Genomic DNA, 20797 nt, shown 5'->3' with positions numbered 1-20797 from the left:
TTATCAGCAAAATGTTTAAGGAGTTTTTCATCTTTTCTTTAAAACTATGAAAGTTCCATGATGAGTCTCAAACTACCCGTCGGTTGAAAAAAAATGGACGAAACATAAAACGGAGTATGATACAAAGAGCGTATTTTTGGAAGTCTTTAATAAGAGCCCCAGGATTAGTTATGAAATATACCCATACTCAAATGCTTTAAAAAATCCAATCTCACATTCCAGGATGATTAGAAACGATTAAGTTATGCTTGATCTCTAGGTTTTGGCCGCAACTTCTCTTTATCATCTATAATCGTTTCTGTCATGGACTTTCAAAAGTTGCATGAGCTACAGCTTACATTACAAGTCAGCAGACCCCTAAATAAGCATTTGAGAGAACAGAACAGAACAGTCTTCCTCTATTTAATCTGTAAAGTAACTTATACTGTATAAAAATTGTATTGTATAATAAATTGTATTTAGAATTGTATTATACATTTTATTTATCCCACAGGTGAGCATTTGGTTTAAGATCAGGTTATGCATCCTTAGACAGTACCTTCTGGCTAATTACATATACTTTACCAGGTCATGTGTTTCCTTTTTCACTCCTATTGAACTGCGACATAAGATTAAATTAGCTAATGTATGAGAAAAAGAAGAGCCTTTGTGCCTACAGTACATCAACTTTGCATATGAGAACACACATATACACATTACTTTCTAACCATACTTGTGTAGTCACACTGTTTATCACCTCACTCCACACAAAAGGAGTATGTCACAACCACATAGGATCACACTCAAACCAGTTAACAGTGCATGATACATGATGAGGAATTAGGGGTGAAAATGTGTGTGGAATTCAAAAGTTTTTCAAAGTTGAGAGTATTAGAACATTTGTGTTTAATTTTATTGAGGCTTGCAGTACATTTGGTCTCCTTTTTTCACAGTGGACAGCTGGTGGTTAGCAACCAGTATTGCAATTATGAACACACCTGTTGTGCTGTGGGAGATGGGCACTATAAGGTACTGTGGATCACAGATGGCAATCCAACCCTAGGATACAATTGGACATCTTACACAAACACAGGTTTTGCTGAAATTATTATTAAACTGTAATTAACTGAATAGGTGAATTGTTCATTATTACTTGTTTAATGAACAGTAATTGCACACCGGAAATTTAGGTTTTCCTGCATGGGTTGTGGATCTGTTGTAAAGGCACTAAATTACTGTTTTGATTTAACTGAAGTGAAAGCAAAAGAAAGTGATGGACCTACTGAGGCTTAAAAACTATAAAAATAAAAAATGAAGTAATGCTTTATGCAAAAAAATAAGAAAATGTATATGTACTTCTTTATCCTAAAACAAATAAAATATAACATTTTTACTGCAGAGTGTTTCCCTCATAACTTTCATAACTTTACCTTTATTATGTGTGTACCTACAGTATACCACAGTAAAGAAAGTGTAAATAAAATAATATTTTTAATTAACATTCAACAATAAAACTGATTTTTTAAAACTACAGGTTGCACCTATGCAAAAGAAGTACAGTTTTTAGTTGCAATCACAAATGCATTTTTCTATCCAATCTAATTATATATACATGTAAAACATGTTCGATTTGCACTTGTTTAAATAGCAGAAATACTCATTAGCTGTAGTATATCTGTGATGCTTCAGTAAACAGTGTAATGGTTTTGATGGGTAACCAATTGCAAAATTTCAGTTCCCATCTTAAAAGTCTCATTATCCTGATTCTTTAATTTACTTTGGACAGTTAATTTTACTGTAAATTGGCACCTTTTAGTTTACTGAAAGAACTAAATGCAAGCAACAATTTATACAAGTAATCTCACATTTAAAATATGATTTCAGAGCTATAGTGGTTTCATTTGCAATCATAGTTTATATTCAATTCACTGCCTTAACTGAGCTGACATCCAAGATCCATGAGAATATTTACCAGTTTTTGGAACAATTGTGGGCAGTAAAAAAGCACATTTACAGTGGTAGGTGAGCATTACAGCCCAGGGATCACTAGCCCGAGTCTACGCTAAATCATTAGTTGGGATTCCCTAGGTGGAGTTCACATCTGGACGAATGCCACTGGAGTCAATCCGGTTTAAATTGTCCAGGCCATCCTTGGCTCACTGCACACCACTCAACCCCCATGGATTGCAGGGCAGCTGTGAGCTTGCAAAGCCACCAGCAAGCGTTGTAACAGTCCTTCATTTGAAGCTTACTACTTTAGCTGTGGACCTCACAGAGCAGAGAAGAGACGTGCAGAGTCAACTACCCCTTTCATATAAATGTGAAGATTGTAACAGAAAATGGAACTGATTGGCTATCCATAGCATGTCAACCTTAAAATGAGCTAACAAAGTTAGTTTATGTAAGTTACTATCTCAAAAGACTATTTATGCAACCTCATGCTTCACCTCTCTATGCTGGTTATCCTGCTGGTGAGACTACTAAATTATTTGGTTTCATTTGACATGGTATCCAATTAGTTGCTGTTTGGAAAATTTACATCTTTTCTTTCTGAAGGTTCCCTCTTGTCCTTGAGAGTGAGTTAAGTCTCCAAACCACTTTTCTGACCACACAATTGGGTAAAACTATCTCACATCTTCTTTCTGGTAGGGTAGCACCCATCGGCTCAGGCATTAACTTCTTGATAATGGAAGCCACAGCAGAAACTGGGATGTCTAATAACTTTTACTCAAGTTGTCACTATAGTTGTTGAGGTGAATAAGCTTTTACATTCAATCTTTCAACAGTTCTCCAACTTTTCTCATGATGGTACTGAATGCTTTGCTTTTATTTTCACTCTTTTAACCATTGGCAGTCAAGGTTACCTAACCAGACTTTGCAAACTGCAACAATGCTAAAAATGTAAAGCATGTATTTTCGAAACAAAAAGCTGCAGGCTATGGAAAAAATTAGCATTACGCATTCAGAAATATAACACTGTATAATTAGAAATCTATTCTTTTTGCTGTGATTCTCTTAATGATATTCAATAATGAATTCAATATTCTTTTCATATACTATGTATTTATCACATTTTAATTCACAGATTTTCAGATCAAAGAAACTGAGACAGGCTTAGTCAGAGACAGTACTGATACTATAAGTACGAGTATGGGAGATACTCCAAGGAAAACCAGGCTGCTGCTGTAAGAGTGTGTTCGTGGACAAGTAGGCAGCACTCTTCTGTCTGGACAAGAATTTCCAAACCAGTGATTTAGGATCCGGGCTGAAAACAGGGTACTATTGAAGATGCTGTCCTTCAGATATAACTTTAAACCACATTCCTGACTGTTTGGTCAATAAAGCTCCCATGGTACTTGTTAAAGGTGCTGAGGTGTTATTTCCTGTATAAAATAAATTTGAAGGCTAAAGTATAAACAGTCATACTGTATGTTTTCTTTGTGCAGAAACTGATTTAGAAAATGATCTGTATTAATATAGATGTTACATTATGTATGTGTCATTTTGAAATTCGTTATTGTATAAAGTTACAGTACATATTACGTCTGTCAGAATAACATACCTGATCAATTAGAGAATACTGGATATTGAAGCTGATTAGAATTTTAACTTGAATTTAACTAGCTAATGAAAAATATAGACAGATGCATGAGGTTACCACTATCCACAAATAGTGCATAAGGTTACGACTACAGAAACAAACAGAAATACGATGTTAAATTAAGACATTTAAATTTAATAGGAAATGTGTTTCAGTTAGTGAACCACTAATGACAGATTTTAAGGATTCTTTTTCAAGTGTGAACTCAGATTTTGAAACAAATATTACTGAGGCAAGTAGCTCAACAATCACTAGAATAATGAAGTGGCATTTTGATGATTGATCCCTCATGTACGAACGACAGCAAGGGTAGAATTGCGCAGTGGCATAGAGCAGTAGTTAGCATTGCTGCCACTCATCATTATATACTGGGCTCATCATGGGGAACCTGGGTTCAATTCCACCCCCAGAGTGCTACCTGCTTTGAGTTTAGATGTTTCCTCCTGTGTACATTTGGGTTTCCTCCAGGTGCTCTGGTTTCAACCTACATTCCAAAGACTGATACTGTAGGTTAATCTGGGAAAACCGGTCCTGGTGTGAACGTGTGTGTGTCTGTGTCTGCCTGGCGACGCACTGGCATCCCATCCAGGGTGTACCCCACCTTGTGCCACTTCCTTGATTCGCAACCCCGAATTGGATGAAGTGGTTAGAAAAATGGAAATGGCGGTAAAATACCATGAAAACACATTCGGCCACTTTTGCTGCCTGAAGATTCAAAATGATTAAATTTTGCAACACAGAAGATAACTATACAGAGAACATTTTGAAAATAAACTCCTGAATTAGCTTCTTAAAAACCAGCAGAGGTAAACTGGTAATTGTAGATGTTTTCAGCATTACTAGATCCTTATTTGTGTTCTCCCATGTGTAAAGGTAAACTGGATGTTTTTTAGTCTGATAAAAAGACAGGCTTATTACAATCTAAATCAGCAAAACCTCAAACAGGGAAAAAACATTATCCACAAATTTAGAGTTGATGACAAGGGACTAAGCATTATCTCTCTCTTCACTAAAGTGATAGGTATCACATGAAGTACTTCTGAAATCTGGTAAATAAAGATAAGTAGAACAGTGGTAAACACTTATTCATGAGGGAGCAATGTCTTTTCTTTATGATAGTGCTATGAAAATTTTCCAAGAATAATTCAAGATACGGCATGCAGTGAATGATTTGTGTACGGTCCCAGCTGGCTATCTTTAGTGAAGTAGTGTTAATCTCTTAAGAATGGGGGTTTTAAACAACACACATCATTTCCCCAGCAAAAAAATGACATTTAAGAGACCTATTAGAACAAAAATAAAAATTAGATGCAGGAAGAACTGATTAAAATAAAGTACTTCTAAATTATTTCTGTGGATATTTAATTTTCTTTCATTACAGTTACTTAAGATAAACATTTAAAACTAAACTAAAAAAAATCTAGAACTTCAAAGCACACGTGACTGCATGGATAGCACAGTTTAACGTGTTCCATTAAATAAAAACCTAAAGCTAATATATCTTAGCAGCAGGGCAGTTCAGAGGACAAACTGGTGCTACTGTGCCCAGATGATGTATTTTAAGATCATTATATACTGGACTTCAGATTTTATCAATTTACTTTAACCAATTTATTGTATTTTATTTCTTTGAGTCTACAGTGTGTTGAAGGGTTTTTCCTTTGGTTTCTAGCTAGGGTTTTATACCTCTGTACTAACACATAGAAAAATATATACATAAGAATGTTTTCAAATTCACATTATTCTTGACACCACTAGTTACCTTGACAACAAGCCTACACTTACCATTGATACAAGGGTACCTGGACTATGATACCACAGTGAGCCACAAAGTTCAAGGGAAACCAATTTACAGTATTTTACACTGAATTTAAATAAAATAGATTAGCTCTGATAACAATATATAAGGCTTAAAGAAAAATAAATTGCTATTGCAGAAAAATGATTAAATGCCTCCTTGACTCTGATAATATTGAATGATCAACTGACTAATGCTACAATAAACTCTACATTCAAACATTCACTTAGAAAATTCCTCCATCCTCTACTATTCTGATGGGGTATTCTGATTCCCGATCTGGAAGGAAGACCAAAAAAATAATACCACACCACCAACGAATAAAACATTGTCAGTGTCTTTCAGGAGTTTGGATATGTGAATCAGGTCCCTCTGTACATTAGTTCCCTAGTCATAACTAAACACTAAATACACCCCCCAGTGCAAAACATTCCTCTGAGCCCCAGAATGCTCTACTCTGTACTGATTCCTGAGCAGCAATATCATTTTTGTATCATAGTGACACAATTGACAAAATTGTACACAATATTCTGAATGAGGTCTTACCAGTGCCTTACATAATTTTAACACAGAATATAATCAAGGTACAGACCTTGATTATATTAGCACAGTATACAGTAATTTTAATTATGGATCCTAACATTTTTTGGGGTGTTTTGTGCTTTCCCACATTGTCTGAAAGATGTAACGAAACATTAAAAGGAAGACTTTTTCAAACCAAACGTCTTCAAAATCGATGTTTCCATATAGTTTCTGTATTTGCTACTGTATGTGCAAGTAAAACTCCCTGTTTAAGTACATTAAAAGTGATCTGCCAGGTGTTTACCAAATCCTGAGTCCTTTTCAATTTTGCAGCTCTGGCAGTTTTTCCTAACCCTCCTAATTGAGCATCATTATCGAAACTGATTATACCAGAATCTTATTCTTAATAAATATTAAGAAGACCATTGGACCTAATACGGATCCCTGTGCTACGCGCTTAATAAAAAAAAAAACATTTGTTTTCTTTCCTCTGTTTTCTATCCAATAACCATTATTTTCCATAAATAAGTTAAACTTGTTTCTTTCACATTATATTGTAAGTGCTTGTTAACACAGTATATTCTATATCTTGTATCTTGTTTTGCATTTAACCACTGGCATTTAGGTTCTCTTTTTGATTTAATTCCTCATCTTTTTTCTTTGGATACTAGTTCTAGTTTCTAGTTTAAATATCTTTGGATTTCTTTGCATCTACTTGCTCTCAACTGACTCATGGCCCAAACTGAATTAGAGCCCTCACCATTCCATGTACAAGCCAAGATCCCTAACCACTACTGTACACTATCCTATAAATGCTATATACTGTATACAGTATATCTAATTTTGGCCTCCACCTTCATTCTGGTTGGGATGGGAGGCTCTTGTCTAAACAAATGCACATTCAAATCATCATAGCAAAAGGCACTTACATCAACTGTCCAATTGACTAAACTTGAACATATCAGTTGCTTAAAATGCAATATTTATTTTTTGCTATCTAGATTAGGTCTTAATTATAGGGTGAAGTGGTTAGAATTATACATGCATTGATGTGTTTTATAGCATCAGATCTCTACTCTTGATGTTAAACAAGCATACACATCATTTGTAATAAAACAAAATGGGCCATCATTTGAAGGGGGCGAATACTTTTACAAGGCACACTACGTATTATGTATTTGCATGAACAGGAATGTACAGTGCAGAGAAAAAGTTTGTGAATCCCCAATAAAATTATGGGAAAAGAAAGGAAAATATTCAAGTCAATGTAGTGATTCTTTCCATTACTTGCTGTCTTGCCAAGACCTCCTCAAGAACAACATGGAAAATCATCCAGGAAGTCACAAAGAACCCTAGAGTAACATCTAAGGACATGCAGACCTCTGTCTCTGACAGAAATGGTGATCATACGGAGCTGGTTTAGTGGTATGAAGTCACTGTCTATAGGAACTTTAAAGCTTTAATGGACATTAGAACATAAGAAGGTTTACTAACCTACTGTAGTGTGTCTGGTAGTTACAAAAGTTACGCAGTGACATCTGAATTGAACTCAGCCTTATGAAACGTGCATAATACCTTCATAATTCCATCTTCAATACAGCTTATATGCATATTCTGAGAACATGCATAACCCTTTATTACTATTCTTCCAAAAGAAAATCAGGTACACATGTTCTTACAATAAACCTAACCCTAATGCTAAATATAATCCTAATCCCATTTCGATACCCAACTCAAACCTAAAGACATACTGTAATATGTACTTTTACAAATGCACATTTACATGTTTTGTCTTTTGAATCAAGTCACAAGGGATTATGACTGTAGCCAGACTATTATTTGTAGCCTCTCTGAAGGAGTCATGCAAGTTACATGAGGCCACTTTCAAACAACGCAGAACAAAAATGTCATTGAACTTCTCTCTATTACATCTCATGAAAACTTACCTTTTCTGTCATTCAGCATTGAGCCAAAGGCACTGATGATGAAATTTGTTTTCAGATGAACAATTTGGCTCTCATCCTCAATCCAGTCACCAGCTTCATTTTCTTCTGTCCGACACAACTCCATGCTGACGATTTGTCCACCCTTTTTAATAACTCTCCGTGGAGACAGGAAAGGTAGAAACTCACACTTCTCTTCTTTTGCAAGTTCCATCTAATAGAACACATATACATAAGACATTTGGTCATTTAATATTATGTACGGTATAAAATAAAAACGGGCCAAACATCTAAAATGGGTTTATACTGTACAGTACATCTAGCTTACAAGAAAGTGTTTTTTTTTTCAAATCCAGAAATGTACATGTTTTCACAAGTTGAAAATGTCTTCTTATACAAATGTGAATTCATCTCTCCAAACAGAAACAAATTAAAAGGCAGATGTTCTATTGATAATGGGTTTTATTGTTTGGGTTTTTTTTGTCTCGACATTTAAAAACTGCATTATACTGTATCACTTTGTGACCTTTTCAGCAGTGTAGCCAAACCCAATTGTTTGAGCGGCATTGCAATCTCATCACTGTTCTGTAGGCTGAATTTGATAATCAGAGTTGCTTCTCTCAACCATCCCACAACGGAACACAAAAGCACATTAGGAAATTAAAAAGCCGTTGGCACCATTTTGCAGAGAGTGGCAAATCTGATGAGAGTTTGGCGGGACTACAGTATTGGAAACAAAGCCCTGAAGCCACCTAATGGGCAGAAAAAAATGTTTCAGAGGTACACCAGGCTTTCCAGTTTTTCCACTAACTATGTACTTTATCCAGGGAAAGAAATGAACATGCTACAGGGATAGGACAGTTAAGTCTGAGAATTTTCTAAGGAGGATATCTTTTTCTGTAAAAATAGAGTGAAAAAATAAACTTCACAGTAGTAAACTTTGTCACTGTTTAAATGTGCAGTCCAGCTGTTGTCTGTGATCATATTAATCTCTGTGGCGTAAGATTTCTCTCCTTTTTTATGGTAAAATATTTTGTTGCTATTTTACTGTACATCTATTATTGGCATTACTTAATTGAACTGAGCAAAACTGGAAAGGCTTCCTTACAATATCGAATTTTCAGTTTTCAATATTTTTTCTGACACAATGGTCAATAAATTACTACAAACTAAATAAGCAAGGTGGACCTTTTGACCTCGCCTGTTTTGTAATATATTTGGGCCTATTCAAACAATTCTATTCCCTGCACTTTGCTATTGATATATTCCATGATGAAAATACTAACAGGCAGGTTAAAATTTCAATAGGTATTATTAAGGTAGGAAACAAGTATTGATACATACAGTGGTTAGAACTTACCTAATGTTTGTCTCCACTAGTCAGGCGAATTTCATGCAATCAATGTTTTTACATACAGTAATATTGTCATAAAAAGTTTCTTATTCCTGGTAAGCAGGAGGCTATCCCAGAAGCATAAGGTGGAAGGAGGAGCAACACATTGGACAGGATGCCAGTCCATCATTGGGAACACATTGAAGTCTACTTACTGCACACCTACAAGTCTAAAACCAATACTATCCGTTAACTATACTAATTTTGCTCTAATTATGTATAGTGCAGCATTTACTATAGGATACTGTTATTTTGGGTTATGGGTTTCGATCCTTTAAAAAGTATAAAGGGTGTTCTAACTTTGCGTATGTAACAAGATTTATTTTTATGTGGTATACATTTATTTGAGACATGAGCCCTTGAGCCCTTTCCTCCCAGTATAATCCTTGTTTTTTTTAACACAGATCAAGTAACACACCAAGCTGAATCAATAACATACACTGCTAACAAGTATGGAAGGTGTTGGGAGAAATCTTATGCAGTGATATTTTTGATTTTACACTTTATAAAGAGCATGGAAATACACTGATGTTTCTTAGTTGACTTTAGGTGTGTTAACACATTAACAGACCCTTGTTAATATTTAATACATTTTAAAAGGTGAAAATGTAATCACATCACAGAAGAAAAGCCACTTTCCAAAAACAGAATAATTTAATGTCAGATGTACTGTACTGCCACATTATAATCAATTTTTTAACTATATATAACTGAAACGGTTATTATATCAAAATATCAACCTTTTAATAAATGCTTTATTTTAAAAGAAATCCAAATTCAGAGAAGAATGTGATTAACTTGTATTCTTATTAACCGTAGCCACACTTTGACTATTAAGTCGTCAGTGAAAATTTTCACCTGAAGCTTAGCTAATGCTTTTGCAGCCATTTAACACAATACATATTGAATGAATTGATTACACTTCACAGTCCAAAAGCTACAGTATATGTGTCTTGCTTTAATTTTGGATCTTGTTATCTCAGATTGAGGTATATAGAGCCCTCTGAAGATCCTCTTCATTAATGTGGAAATTTGTATTGTGTAGCTTTGCGCGGATAGGTGAAATCAGCTAGGGAAAACTTGTAGAAACTGATGATATGGCAACCCTATAATTCCACTGAGGAATTCTTTTGCTCAATTACTTGTCCTTCAGTATTTTTTTCCCCCAAATAGCTGAGGTTCCTATTATTTTACCAAAGACTGTGAAGCCATATCTGAATGAATTCTACCATTCAGGAAGATGAGGTAATCAGCGATTTTTAAATATAGCAGACACATAAAAACCATCAATCTGGGAGTACCAAGATCTATGAGAATCAAGAGAGATTATTAAGATAAGTCTGCGAAAATGCAGACAAAACTGAAAATGCTTGGTACTGACATGACATGTTGGAGAGGACCTATTCTGTTGTGCTCATGAAAGAAGTAGTCTATGCAGCAGAAGAAAAAAGAGTGTGAGAGAACAAGGAAATAAGAAGAGCTAAATGACTAAATCATTTCACAGAACCAAAAGACCTCTTGGTCTTTCTTTCAATCTTCAATAAAGAGTTTCTGTATCCTTAAACAAAAATTGCAAAATGTATCTGTCTATAGTTACAAAGTACTGTTTTCTACCAAGCAAACTGACTTGGTCTTTTCTTTTTTTTCAATTTGCTTCATTAAAACAGTAGTGATTTTATAACTCTGGATGTCCCCCTTCCTCAATTATATTGTTTCTTTTATTGTTTTTTGTGACATTTTGCTAGAAAAACAGATCAAATCTTTGTTTCCTAATGAGGAAGACATATGTAGTATCATTACTTGCAGTATGTATTCCATTCACAAATAGCTGCTAGAAAAATAAAACATACTGTATATAATCCAAAACATCAACTGAAGATGGTTTTGCTTTGTACAATTTTTACTGCTATTCCTGAGATTTAGAAGCTCTTCTTAAAATAATGGTCAGAGAATCATAATGTTCAGTTTTTATTAACTAAAACAAACATATTAATAACTATAAAATCACAGTCAGCACTGCTTAGTATTTACAGCCTTTAAACATGGTTCTTGCTAAGGGAATCTAATCATACTTTTTCTGGTAATGTTAGGTCCCACATTTATTCAGCTTGAGAAGGGTTTCAGCAATTATCGCCAGCAGACACCAAACTCGAAAAAGAGTATTTTACAATAATTGTGGAAATAAAGCTGTAGAAAAGCACCAGCGAGGCGTGCTGATGATACTTTAAGAGACATCTTAATAAACTGATTCATGTGGTATTAGCTCAGCAGACCAAATATTAATAAGCTTTCCCAGTTAGAGTCTGTTGACTTTTTACCTCTTCGGGGACAGCCCTGATGTTTTTAAATCCTTTTCTGAAGACCACAAATACACGCCGGGCTCCACAGCGCAATGCAGAGGTGGCGCAGTCAAAGGCAGTATCACCAGCACCCAGCACTATTACTGTGCCATGCAAGACTGGCAACTGAGAACGACAGCTACACATCCCTGAATGACAAAGGAAAGAAAAAAAAATCTGTCTGCGGAACTATTTCAGCTCAATGGTTCAAAAGATACTAATACTTAAGGCAGTGTAAAATTGCATCTTCGAGTCTGCAGACACAGCATGTCACTATCAAATTATTCTGCTTCATTGAAAGGCAGTTTTATTCCTATTTTTTTTTCAAATGTCCTCATATAAGTAATTTCATACCCAGTACCTTTAGCAGTGCGACTTTTACTTTATCTTCGATATGGATGACTACAGAGTATATTGAATGCAGCTGATTTCAGCATCTGATATCACATCCCACTGAATCTATCAAAATCCCCTCCATTCCAATCATTCAAAATGTTTTGTACTCACTTAAAATCAAACAACAGTTTCCTGTGCAGGCATCTCTAGAACATTTGCAACTTGTCTATTTTAAAAGCCTTGGCTACTATAAGAAATGGAACCACTGTCACACTATTTGTTATGGAACATACTGTAAAGCACTTATCAGGTTATTCTCTGAAAGGCACGGTAGCTTTCTTTATTCATCCTACACACATTAAAACTTTGAAACAATCTCTTCATACAAAGTCTTTTATTAGCACATTCTGCAATGAAAATCATATATATATACCCTGTACATTTCACTGAATTATTATATTCTTTAGCATGAATTATTGTGACATTAAATTTAAACATAAAATATACGGTGTGATTTTCATGTTCAATTCGATGCGCTATGGGGGAATTTCCCTTTCAACAAAGAAAGCTGAGTTTTTATATTTTGAGCCATAAATCATCACATCCACGGGTGAAATTGTGTTCTTTAGATGTAAGATTAAAAGGTGAGGATCACTTTTTTAAAATATTTTTACCCTATTCTTTTTTTTATTTCTGTTCTAAAAGTAGGTTTGTTGTAAATAAATTGACCAAAATAATTGTTGCCACACGTCTGAAAAAAACAAAACAATCCATTTCCATTACGGAAAATGTAAACAAAGATCATCACCAAAATCACATAAGCTATGTGGATATAGATATAAATGAAAACATATACAGTAATTAACGTTTCTTTGTGTATGTTTCTGTGTGTTCAAATAATATTTTTATATGATCTCTCTCTCTTTTATCTCTTAGTAAGGTTAGAACTTGTCTCTCTTGCTTGTTAGACAAACATAGTATACACTGAAATCTGCGACTGATACTTATAACCTGTGAGACAATGTTAGTCAATTAGTATTTTTTTTTCAAAGAACAAAGATCTGGGGGAGGGAGCTGGGCTGCCTTCTGTCAAAGTTGTACTGTGCTTTCTCCCTGTGTTTTGGGGAGAAGTTGTGTTTTGGAAAGACATGCTATTTATTTGTGTTTATTGGTGCCCCTAAATTCTCCCTGTGTGTCTCTTTGTTGTGTCCTGCGATGTATTACTGTCCCATTCAGGCTGTAGTACTGTCTTTTGGGACAGACTCTGGGTTGCAGCAACCTTTATCAAGAATAAGCAGCTTTCTGATGATGGATGGATGAATGAAATAACAGATCTGACACCACTTCACACACTCCTTGCAGTGCATGGCTTTAATATCTTTGCAAAAGATGTGAGATATTCTGAGGCTAGAGATAGCTGGAATGTGGCAGTGGAGCCATTAGCTAGCCTACATCTTTGCTTTTGTTTTGTTAGTCACTGTAACCACTCTTTCAAGTCTCTGTTGTCTTTGTTGATTTCCACTGTGTTGTGTTTTTTTTTTCTAGAAGCATTAGCTACTCTTTTTCTTTTGATAAAGTACGTTCATGTTAACCAGTGCTGCTGCTGATTTCTTCCTTACTGCTTCTATACTTCAGTTGCCCTTTTTTCTTAACTAGGTGACACTGAAAGCCCAATGTAATGTCCAATTAGCCTGCCACACTGTGAAAACGAATCAACTTTACGTGCTCTTTTTTCTTTTGCTTTTCATTTCACAAATTTGAAATCATATTTTCAGGTAGGCATCTGAGCTACACTACCCTTGGTATCAGACGAAATTTAGCACATTAAAGCCACTCTTCCCTTGTAGACCTTATTATACCCTCCATGCATGCGGGCACACAATTTGATGAAAATCTTACAGGTTGATTTGAATAGCTAGATACTGTACAAACACTTTAGCTGTGCCTGTATTTTAGAGTTTAAGTATAGCAATGTCATTACAAAGTATTTCAGAAATCCACTGTAATCACAATTTTACTACCCATGTTAAATCGACCACTTATGCCTTTTTGGCTCTGTATTCATTTCATTTCGCCTATTGTTATTTAAAATGTAGGAAATCAGTTCTTGATGTCGCGAGAGCTATAGACAAGCAAATAAAAAACTTCATATATCTTAATTGATTTCAGAACACATTGCATTACGTTTTTTGCTCACACAAAAATGTCCCTTTCTTGATAAATACATTGACAGAGAATCTATTATATGTCTTCCTCATAGACAAGAAAACAAATGGCACATCTGGTTTAGAAAGGTAACTGATATGAGTTATCATTCTAGCAAAATTCTATACATCATGTTTCAGTAAAATAATGAAGATTTGATGTGTTGTATTGGTTTTCCTGAAACATAAATTGTGAAGGGCAAAACTATGCCCTTTTTTAGTTCAGTTTAGAGAAATACATTTTTTTATGGAAGAAAGAGAAAAAATAATCTTTGCATGACAGCTCTTTGTAGAGCGTCTTACACAGTGTTCCTTTCTTGCTAAACACGCTATACTGTACTTTCTTCCTCCTTTTCTGGAGATAAAACATGCAGAATTCCAATTTAAATTCTGTATTCTTTATTTCAGCACATTTAGTCAAGCTTTACCTGGTTTGCTGGCCTTGGCAACCAATGGCAGGAAGTCTTTAGAAGTATAAAAACCTTCTTCCATTGTCAGTCCTTCAAAGATTTGGTGTCTGTTTGGCTCTGGCAAACCTGTTCAAACATTGCGACAATGATTCCTTTGAACATCACATAATGCCATTTACTTTTTAGCTGTGAAATTGTTTTTTTATAGCTTTTATTAGACAAAATAATTTATATTTCAGTAATTTTGGGGAAATTATAAAGATAGCCATTTAAAAAGAAAATTAAAAGGCAGGAATTAAAATTCTAACTCAAAATGAACTTAAACCTTTATGATTAACCCTTAAAAATAAATTGTTTTCAGATAAAATACATACATTCAAATAATAAACCAAAGGAAATAATGACAAAACTATACAAATCTATCAAGATTTGGGTTGATTTGTCATAAACCTCATCAATCATGTTTATTTTATTCTGAATATTTTTTATTATTTTTTGGGACACATTCAGTAAAGCATTTCAAGTCTTTTACATAACCAATTTGTAGAAATAAAAACCTATCAGATTGAATACATCATAAAAGCAAATGGAAAACCAATGATCGTTTTTTAATCAAAGTCATCGTTTCACTGTAATTGGATTTAAAAGTAGAATAGCTCCTCTCTATCTTCCCCTTAGACAGAAAAAAAAACATCCAACAATTGTAAGGAAGGAAAAAACAAAACAAGAAGCAGTCAGTCACTCATCTGTCTGCTGCACACGTCTCAGACTAAAAACCTATCATTAATGCATTTTGTACGGTGGGTCTATTGAGTGAGGCTGGCAATTAAAGTTCTTCTTTTCCAGTGCCTGTTGTTTGACCTGTGAAGACGCAACCTATCACATATCCATTAATTATTTCTACCTGATGGGCTTCGCTTGCCAGCACAAGTGGGTATATCTCCTGTCCAGGTGCTTGAGGTCTACAGCTACCTGTTCTCTGGTCCCCCAGAGCCAGGGTCCCTCAGAAAGAGTTAACAGGCTAGTGCTGTCTGACCAACTCACTGTAACCTCCATAATCAATAATATGTGTAACTTGTAAGTGCACAGTTGAGCAGAATGCAAGCCTTGCCCTATCCTCGTTAACCACATTGAGCTCTGATACTACAACCTACTCCCTCGTGTCTGCTGTGATCAATTTTAATTTCCTGACCAGGAATAAAACAACACAGCCCCCCCCCCCCTACCAACAACGACGACAATCCTATACCCACCACCCACAACAACTAAACCCCCTCCCTTCCTTTTCTGAATTCATTTATGGAGGATGTTTTAGATTTATGTCGGCAGTGAAAATGGAAGAATTAATTCAAACAGCTGCTTTCTCTCTCTCTCCATTCACATTATTCAGTATGTAGTTTAGATAACTATTAGAAATGGTGCAAAGGAGGATCTTGGGGGAATATGTATTTTCATTTCTTTTTGTGCTATCCTCTTACATGTTTTAATTTCTAGTATGAATGATATATATGTATACAAATGTATTTAATTACAAAAATATAGCAAATATTACTAGTTATTTGCAATAGCAAAATCTACTAGTTAAAAAATAATTTATTCAGGACAATCTGTCTGCTGAGTACCTACAACACCTAGTAATCTGGATCATGAGTTCATTCTCTGAAAGTTAATTTAAACTTTCGTATTTTTTCTCTTCTCATTTGACACTGGAGATGAAGCTGATTAAATATTTAGTTGTTTTGTGTGCAATCCATAAATGTTAATTAACTTGAGGGTGGAGGTGAAATCATTACAATTTCACAAGAAATTGCATTACAAGAGTTAAGGATGAGCTACTATTTTATTTCAGACTGAACTCTTGTCTTTTCTCACATTTGTTTAGAAATGGAAGACAAGAGAGATCTTAGCTGTTCATAACCCACCTCAAAGAACATTAAGATTTAAAAGATCTTTGATTTCTTTTTAATAAATGAGCATCTCATTGAGACTTTGTCTTACAATGTTGATTTCACTGGCATTAACTAATAAAACATAAAATGTGTCATTAACACTACAAAACAATTGTTTTTACTTAAAAACTGGTAGGTTTTGTGATTGACTAAATTAAATGAAACTCTACAAATGTTCACCAGATAATTGACAATTAAAAATAATTTGCTTAAATACAATAACAAGACAGAAACAGACAGATGAACATACAATAGACTGAAACTAAAAGTGAGGTGCCCTTAATTTCTTTTTGCTGAGTTTCAAAATGAAAAAAAGTAAAAAATAGTTATTTAACAAAGCATTCAAACATCTTACAAAAATCTATTCTTCAAAACTGCAAATTTCAAATTATTTTATGTTTAAGCAGGTCTTTTTAATTCTGTGCTAAGCAAAATATTGCACATTTAGGTTAGCAATACTGTAAAAAGAAGGGAGACACATCTTGTCTGCCAGCTTTATTTTAATTAAACTTTAAACTGAGCCATTTATAGTCTTTACCTATTGTGCATACAGTGCTGTATTGTGTTAGGAATGGTAACACGCTATCTAAATAGTTTTAAGTAACTATGTAACTGTGTTATTTAATTTACAATGCAGTTTTATTCCAAATTCTTTGAATTTTAAAAGATAATTTCAGTTTTCCTCCAGTGCAAACTTTGATTATTTTTTGTCTATCAAAAAAGATCTCAGAACAAATCCCAAAAGTATGTTTAAGTGAGGAACATGTTCATATTGCTTTTATTTTCTACACTTGCATACAGTGGCTTATTATCTTCATGCTTATTCATAAACATTCAGAAAACGTAAGAGCAAATCCTGATCTGTAGGAGAAATTTGGAAAAATTATTTAAATTTAAACATACTGTACAGTACAGTGAAACTGAGTAATATGTGTCTATTAACCTGCGTGATATGTACAATTTAATAGATTATTGACAGTGTGCCTTTTATGACCCTGGATTATTACTTAGATATGATATTTGTGTTTGCTATTTCTATAACACAAATATAAACTCAAAACATTAAAAGAAACTCAATATTTTACCAGTATATCACATATAATTTCCCAGCTGTGTGTTTTTGTGTGTGTTTTCTCTACATATCAATGCTTTCAGCACACTTATTTACAGTATAATTCAGTAACAGGGGACCTCTTGTTTTATTCTATAGGTACAGTAATTTCAGTGAGTTGGTCATGCTTAAACTGACAATAATTGATTGCATTATACACATGCATTGTGTTATTCTGAGATATTTAAATTAAAAATAATACGACTTTAAGAATTGTTAAACATAAAAAACGATATTTCACACATCATAACCTAGTCTTTAAACCAACCTATTATTAATCATGTGCTCCATTTATCTTATGACCATACAGTAAGTGAATCTCCATTAAAATTCATGATTGAAACTCAAACCACCATCCCATGTGCCATGGTTCATGACATACAATTTAACTCTGTTTGCACTTAACTGACCTTTATGACCCTCAGAATGGAACCTCAAAGGCCACAACTTAGAATTTCACACACCTAAATCTTTTTAGTGACTTGATGTAGTACTAGTTGAATACAGCTAAAATGTTATCACATTAGATATCAGACTGTACTGCTTTATAAAAGAGGTTGCAAATTCCTTCTACACAACCTGTACATTCATTCCTTTTACTATAAGCTGTAAAGGTTCGAAAAAGATCTCAAAAGGGGGAAAACACTCCAAATGAGATGGTGTAATAGCAGAGTACCACAGGGCTCAGCAGAAGGACTACTGCTATTCCTAGTTTATATTGCTGATCTAGATTCTGCCATAGCAAACTAGTCAAATTTGGAGATGAGGCAAAGATAGGGGGATCAGCAAATACTGTGCTAGCTGCAAAGGAAATTAAAAAAAGATTTTGATCGAGATTAACACTGGGAAAACACCTGGAAGATAACATAACATAGAGCTGTGCAGAGTATTACATGCAAAAACATGAACTATAAATATAAAATGGGAAACTCTGGGTTTGAAGAAGCTAGCAACAGTATAAAGGAGACTTAGGTGTTTGTGTGACATATAATTTTCATCTTCTAGATGATGTAGAGTAGGAAAAAGAAAAGAAAATAGTATTGGGCTAAATATTTAAAAGAAAAAGAATTAAATGGTATATTAAAATTGAGATGCAGAATGTGGAAAACTTTTGGATGCCACTAAAAAAAAGATATAGCTGCTCTGGAAACAGTCCAAAGAAAAGTGTCTAGGTACCTCCCTGGACTCGACAGAATTTCCTACTCTGACACTACTCAGGCTAAGAAAAGTAAATATTTTAGTCCCCTTAAAACTAGGAACATAATCTGCTTATTTACACAAACAGCTTTAGAAGTCTGGAAACATTACTAGCTATTGATTTCATTAAAATGAACGTAATCCTGAATGAAGTCAAATTTAGCTAGGACAATGAGGATAACATCCCTGTCTACAGTACATGGGAACTTTCATTACTCCTAGTAAACCAGGCCAGTAAACTCCTTACCTTGTGATTCCAGGCTACTATGTTATGTAATAATGATAATACAGTAAGTAGGTAGTTATGTCATATTGGAAGATTTTATTCTTGATTATACATTTAAACATTCATAAACTGCTTATCAGCTTCTTAGTTAGCCCAACTGCACAGATCATTATCTAAAGCTCGGCATGGATTACTTTCATATCCAAGTTCTCAGACACAAAACGTTTAATTAGCTAGCACCAGCACGTTTATGAACAGGGACCCATGTGACTTGAAACTAAAAGGTAATACAGGTGTGGAATTTGGTAATAAAATGTTTATTTTATACACCCATGAGGGTTATTATTTATTTTAAAACGCATTTTATTATATTTATGTGGATCTGCAACCAAAAACACTGAGGTTTCACAAATAAAAGAATCTCTTTAATTTTTTTGTTAATGCTCTCTAAAATTTTTCCCACATGAAGCGAAAGAAAAAAATGTGTTTTCACAAGAGGAATCTAATACAATTTACAAATGACCCACTTATCTCTTCATACAGGGTCCATCTATAGTATGAGGGCAGTCACTTACATTGGTAAGTAGCCAGTCTTTAAACTTGATTAATAAAAGAAAAAAGCTGAAACAGATTTAAGGAATATTTAACCCCACACTGCCAAATATGTATTTACCAAGGAAGTTCTCCAAAGAAACAGTGGTTATCAATCACAACCTCATTACCAGTCTGTCTTCTGGGTTTAGACTAAATGTATTCTGGCTCGCTGCCATACTAAATGTTCAATGAAACATCCTTAAGGCTGTCTACAAGATCAGCTGAAGTCACATATGCTATATATCAAAGAAGAACATTAGTGTTATCATAGCTTAATAAATAGTGCCATTTGAACACCATAATGCTCTGCTCAGGGTTATCTGCCCTGTACTATACTGCCCTATTTAAAAGTAAATAACACTGTAGTCTAATGGGGAAATTATTTTATGGGTGAGAGCTCATAAAATATGAATATGAATAGCTAAATGATGACAGATAAATGACTGCAAGTGTAAATCTAAACCATCTAGGTATTTCTTTATACAAACACCAAAGCTAACTGAATTTTAATTTTTGAACTTGCTTATTGACTTTCTTGTGATGAAACTGGCACACCAAGGTCATTAGAGTAGAAAATAATTACACTTTTTCAGGGAATTTTAAGATAAGAATCGGTATCTGACAACTGAATTTAATACGTTGTATCACTTTTAACAGTGACAAAATGAATGTTTTTGAAGACATTTGTTGTTTCTTCTCTTAATTAAAACAGAAGTAACAATGTACCCCACAAATCATTAAATTCATTTACATCCCTCAAGTATTATCTTTGACTGTGAAATTGCATTAACAATCTTTTCCTATAGGCCTGAAACTGTTATTCTCTTCACCAATTTACTTTTTGAAACCTATTTGCAATGCTAAAATTAAAACTGGAAAAAAAGAAATCCTCAGTAAGACTTCACTGGACAAGAAAAAAAAAGGGGGTGAAATTTGAAATCACAGTTTAAAGTTACGTAGAAAACATTTGAGACCACACAGCTAAAATAACACTATAGAACAAATCACCTGAAGCTTTACACTAAGAACTTTAAAATCACTTCAAAAACGAACAAGCCCCTCAACTGTGATGTCTCTCAGGCAAATTCAGTTTGAAAAAAGGAAAAAACATTTGCTAGTTGCTATTCAAATTCTGTTGCTAAGCCTACAGCACATTTCTTGAATATGCTACAAATTCATTCATTACCTTTCATTA

At 34.2% G+C, this 20797-nt stretch overlaps 1 protein-coding gene across 1 annotated transcript in view; it reads right to left on the bottom strand.

The window, feature by feature from the left end:
• The window catches only part of LOC102688311 (dihydropyrimidine dehydrogenase [NADP(+)]), a 201412-nt gene that overhangs the window by 108246 nt on the left and 72369 nt on the right, over positions 1-20797 (bottom strand). Inside the window, exons 9-11 of the mRNA XM_006634975.3 lie at positions 14544-14651; positions 11555-11724; positions 7847-8057 (exon numbers count right to left, since the gene is read on the bottom strand). Of these exons, the coding sequence (XP_006635038.2) occupies positions 7847-8057; positions 11555-11724; positions 14544-14651 (489 nt within the window). The remainder of the gene's footprint in view (positions 1-7846; positions 8058-11554; positions 11725-14543; positions 14652-20797) is intronic.

This window comes from Lepisosteus oculatus, chromosome 9, assembly GCF_040954835.1.
Source record: "Lepisosteus oculatus isolate fLepOcu1 chromosome 9, fLepOcu1.hap2, whole genome shotgun sequence".
Lineage (NCBI taxonomy): Eukaryota > Metazoa > Chordata > Actinopteri > Semionotiformes > Lepisosteidae > Lepisosteus > Lepisosteus oculatus.
This window is presented reverse-complemented; position numbering and strand designations above follow the sequence as displayed.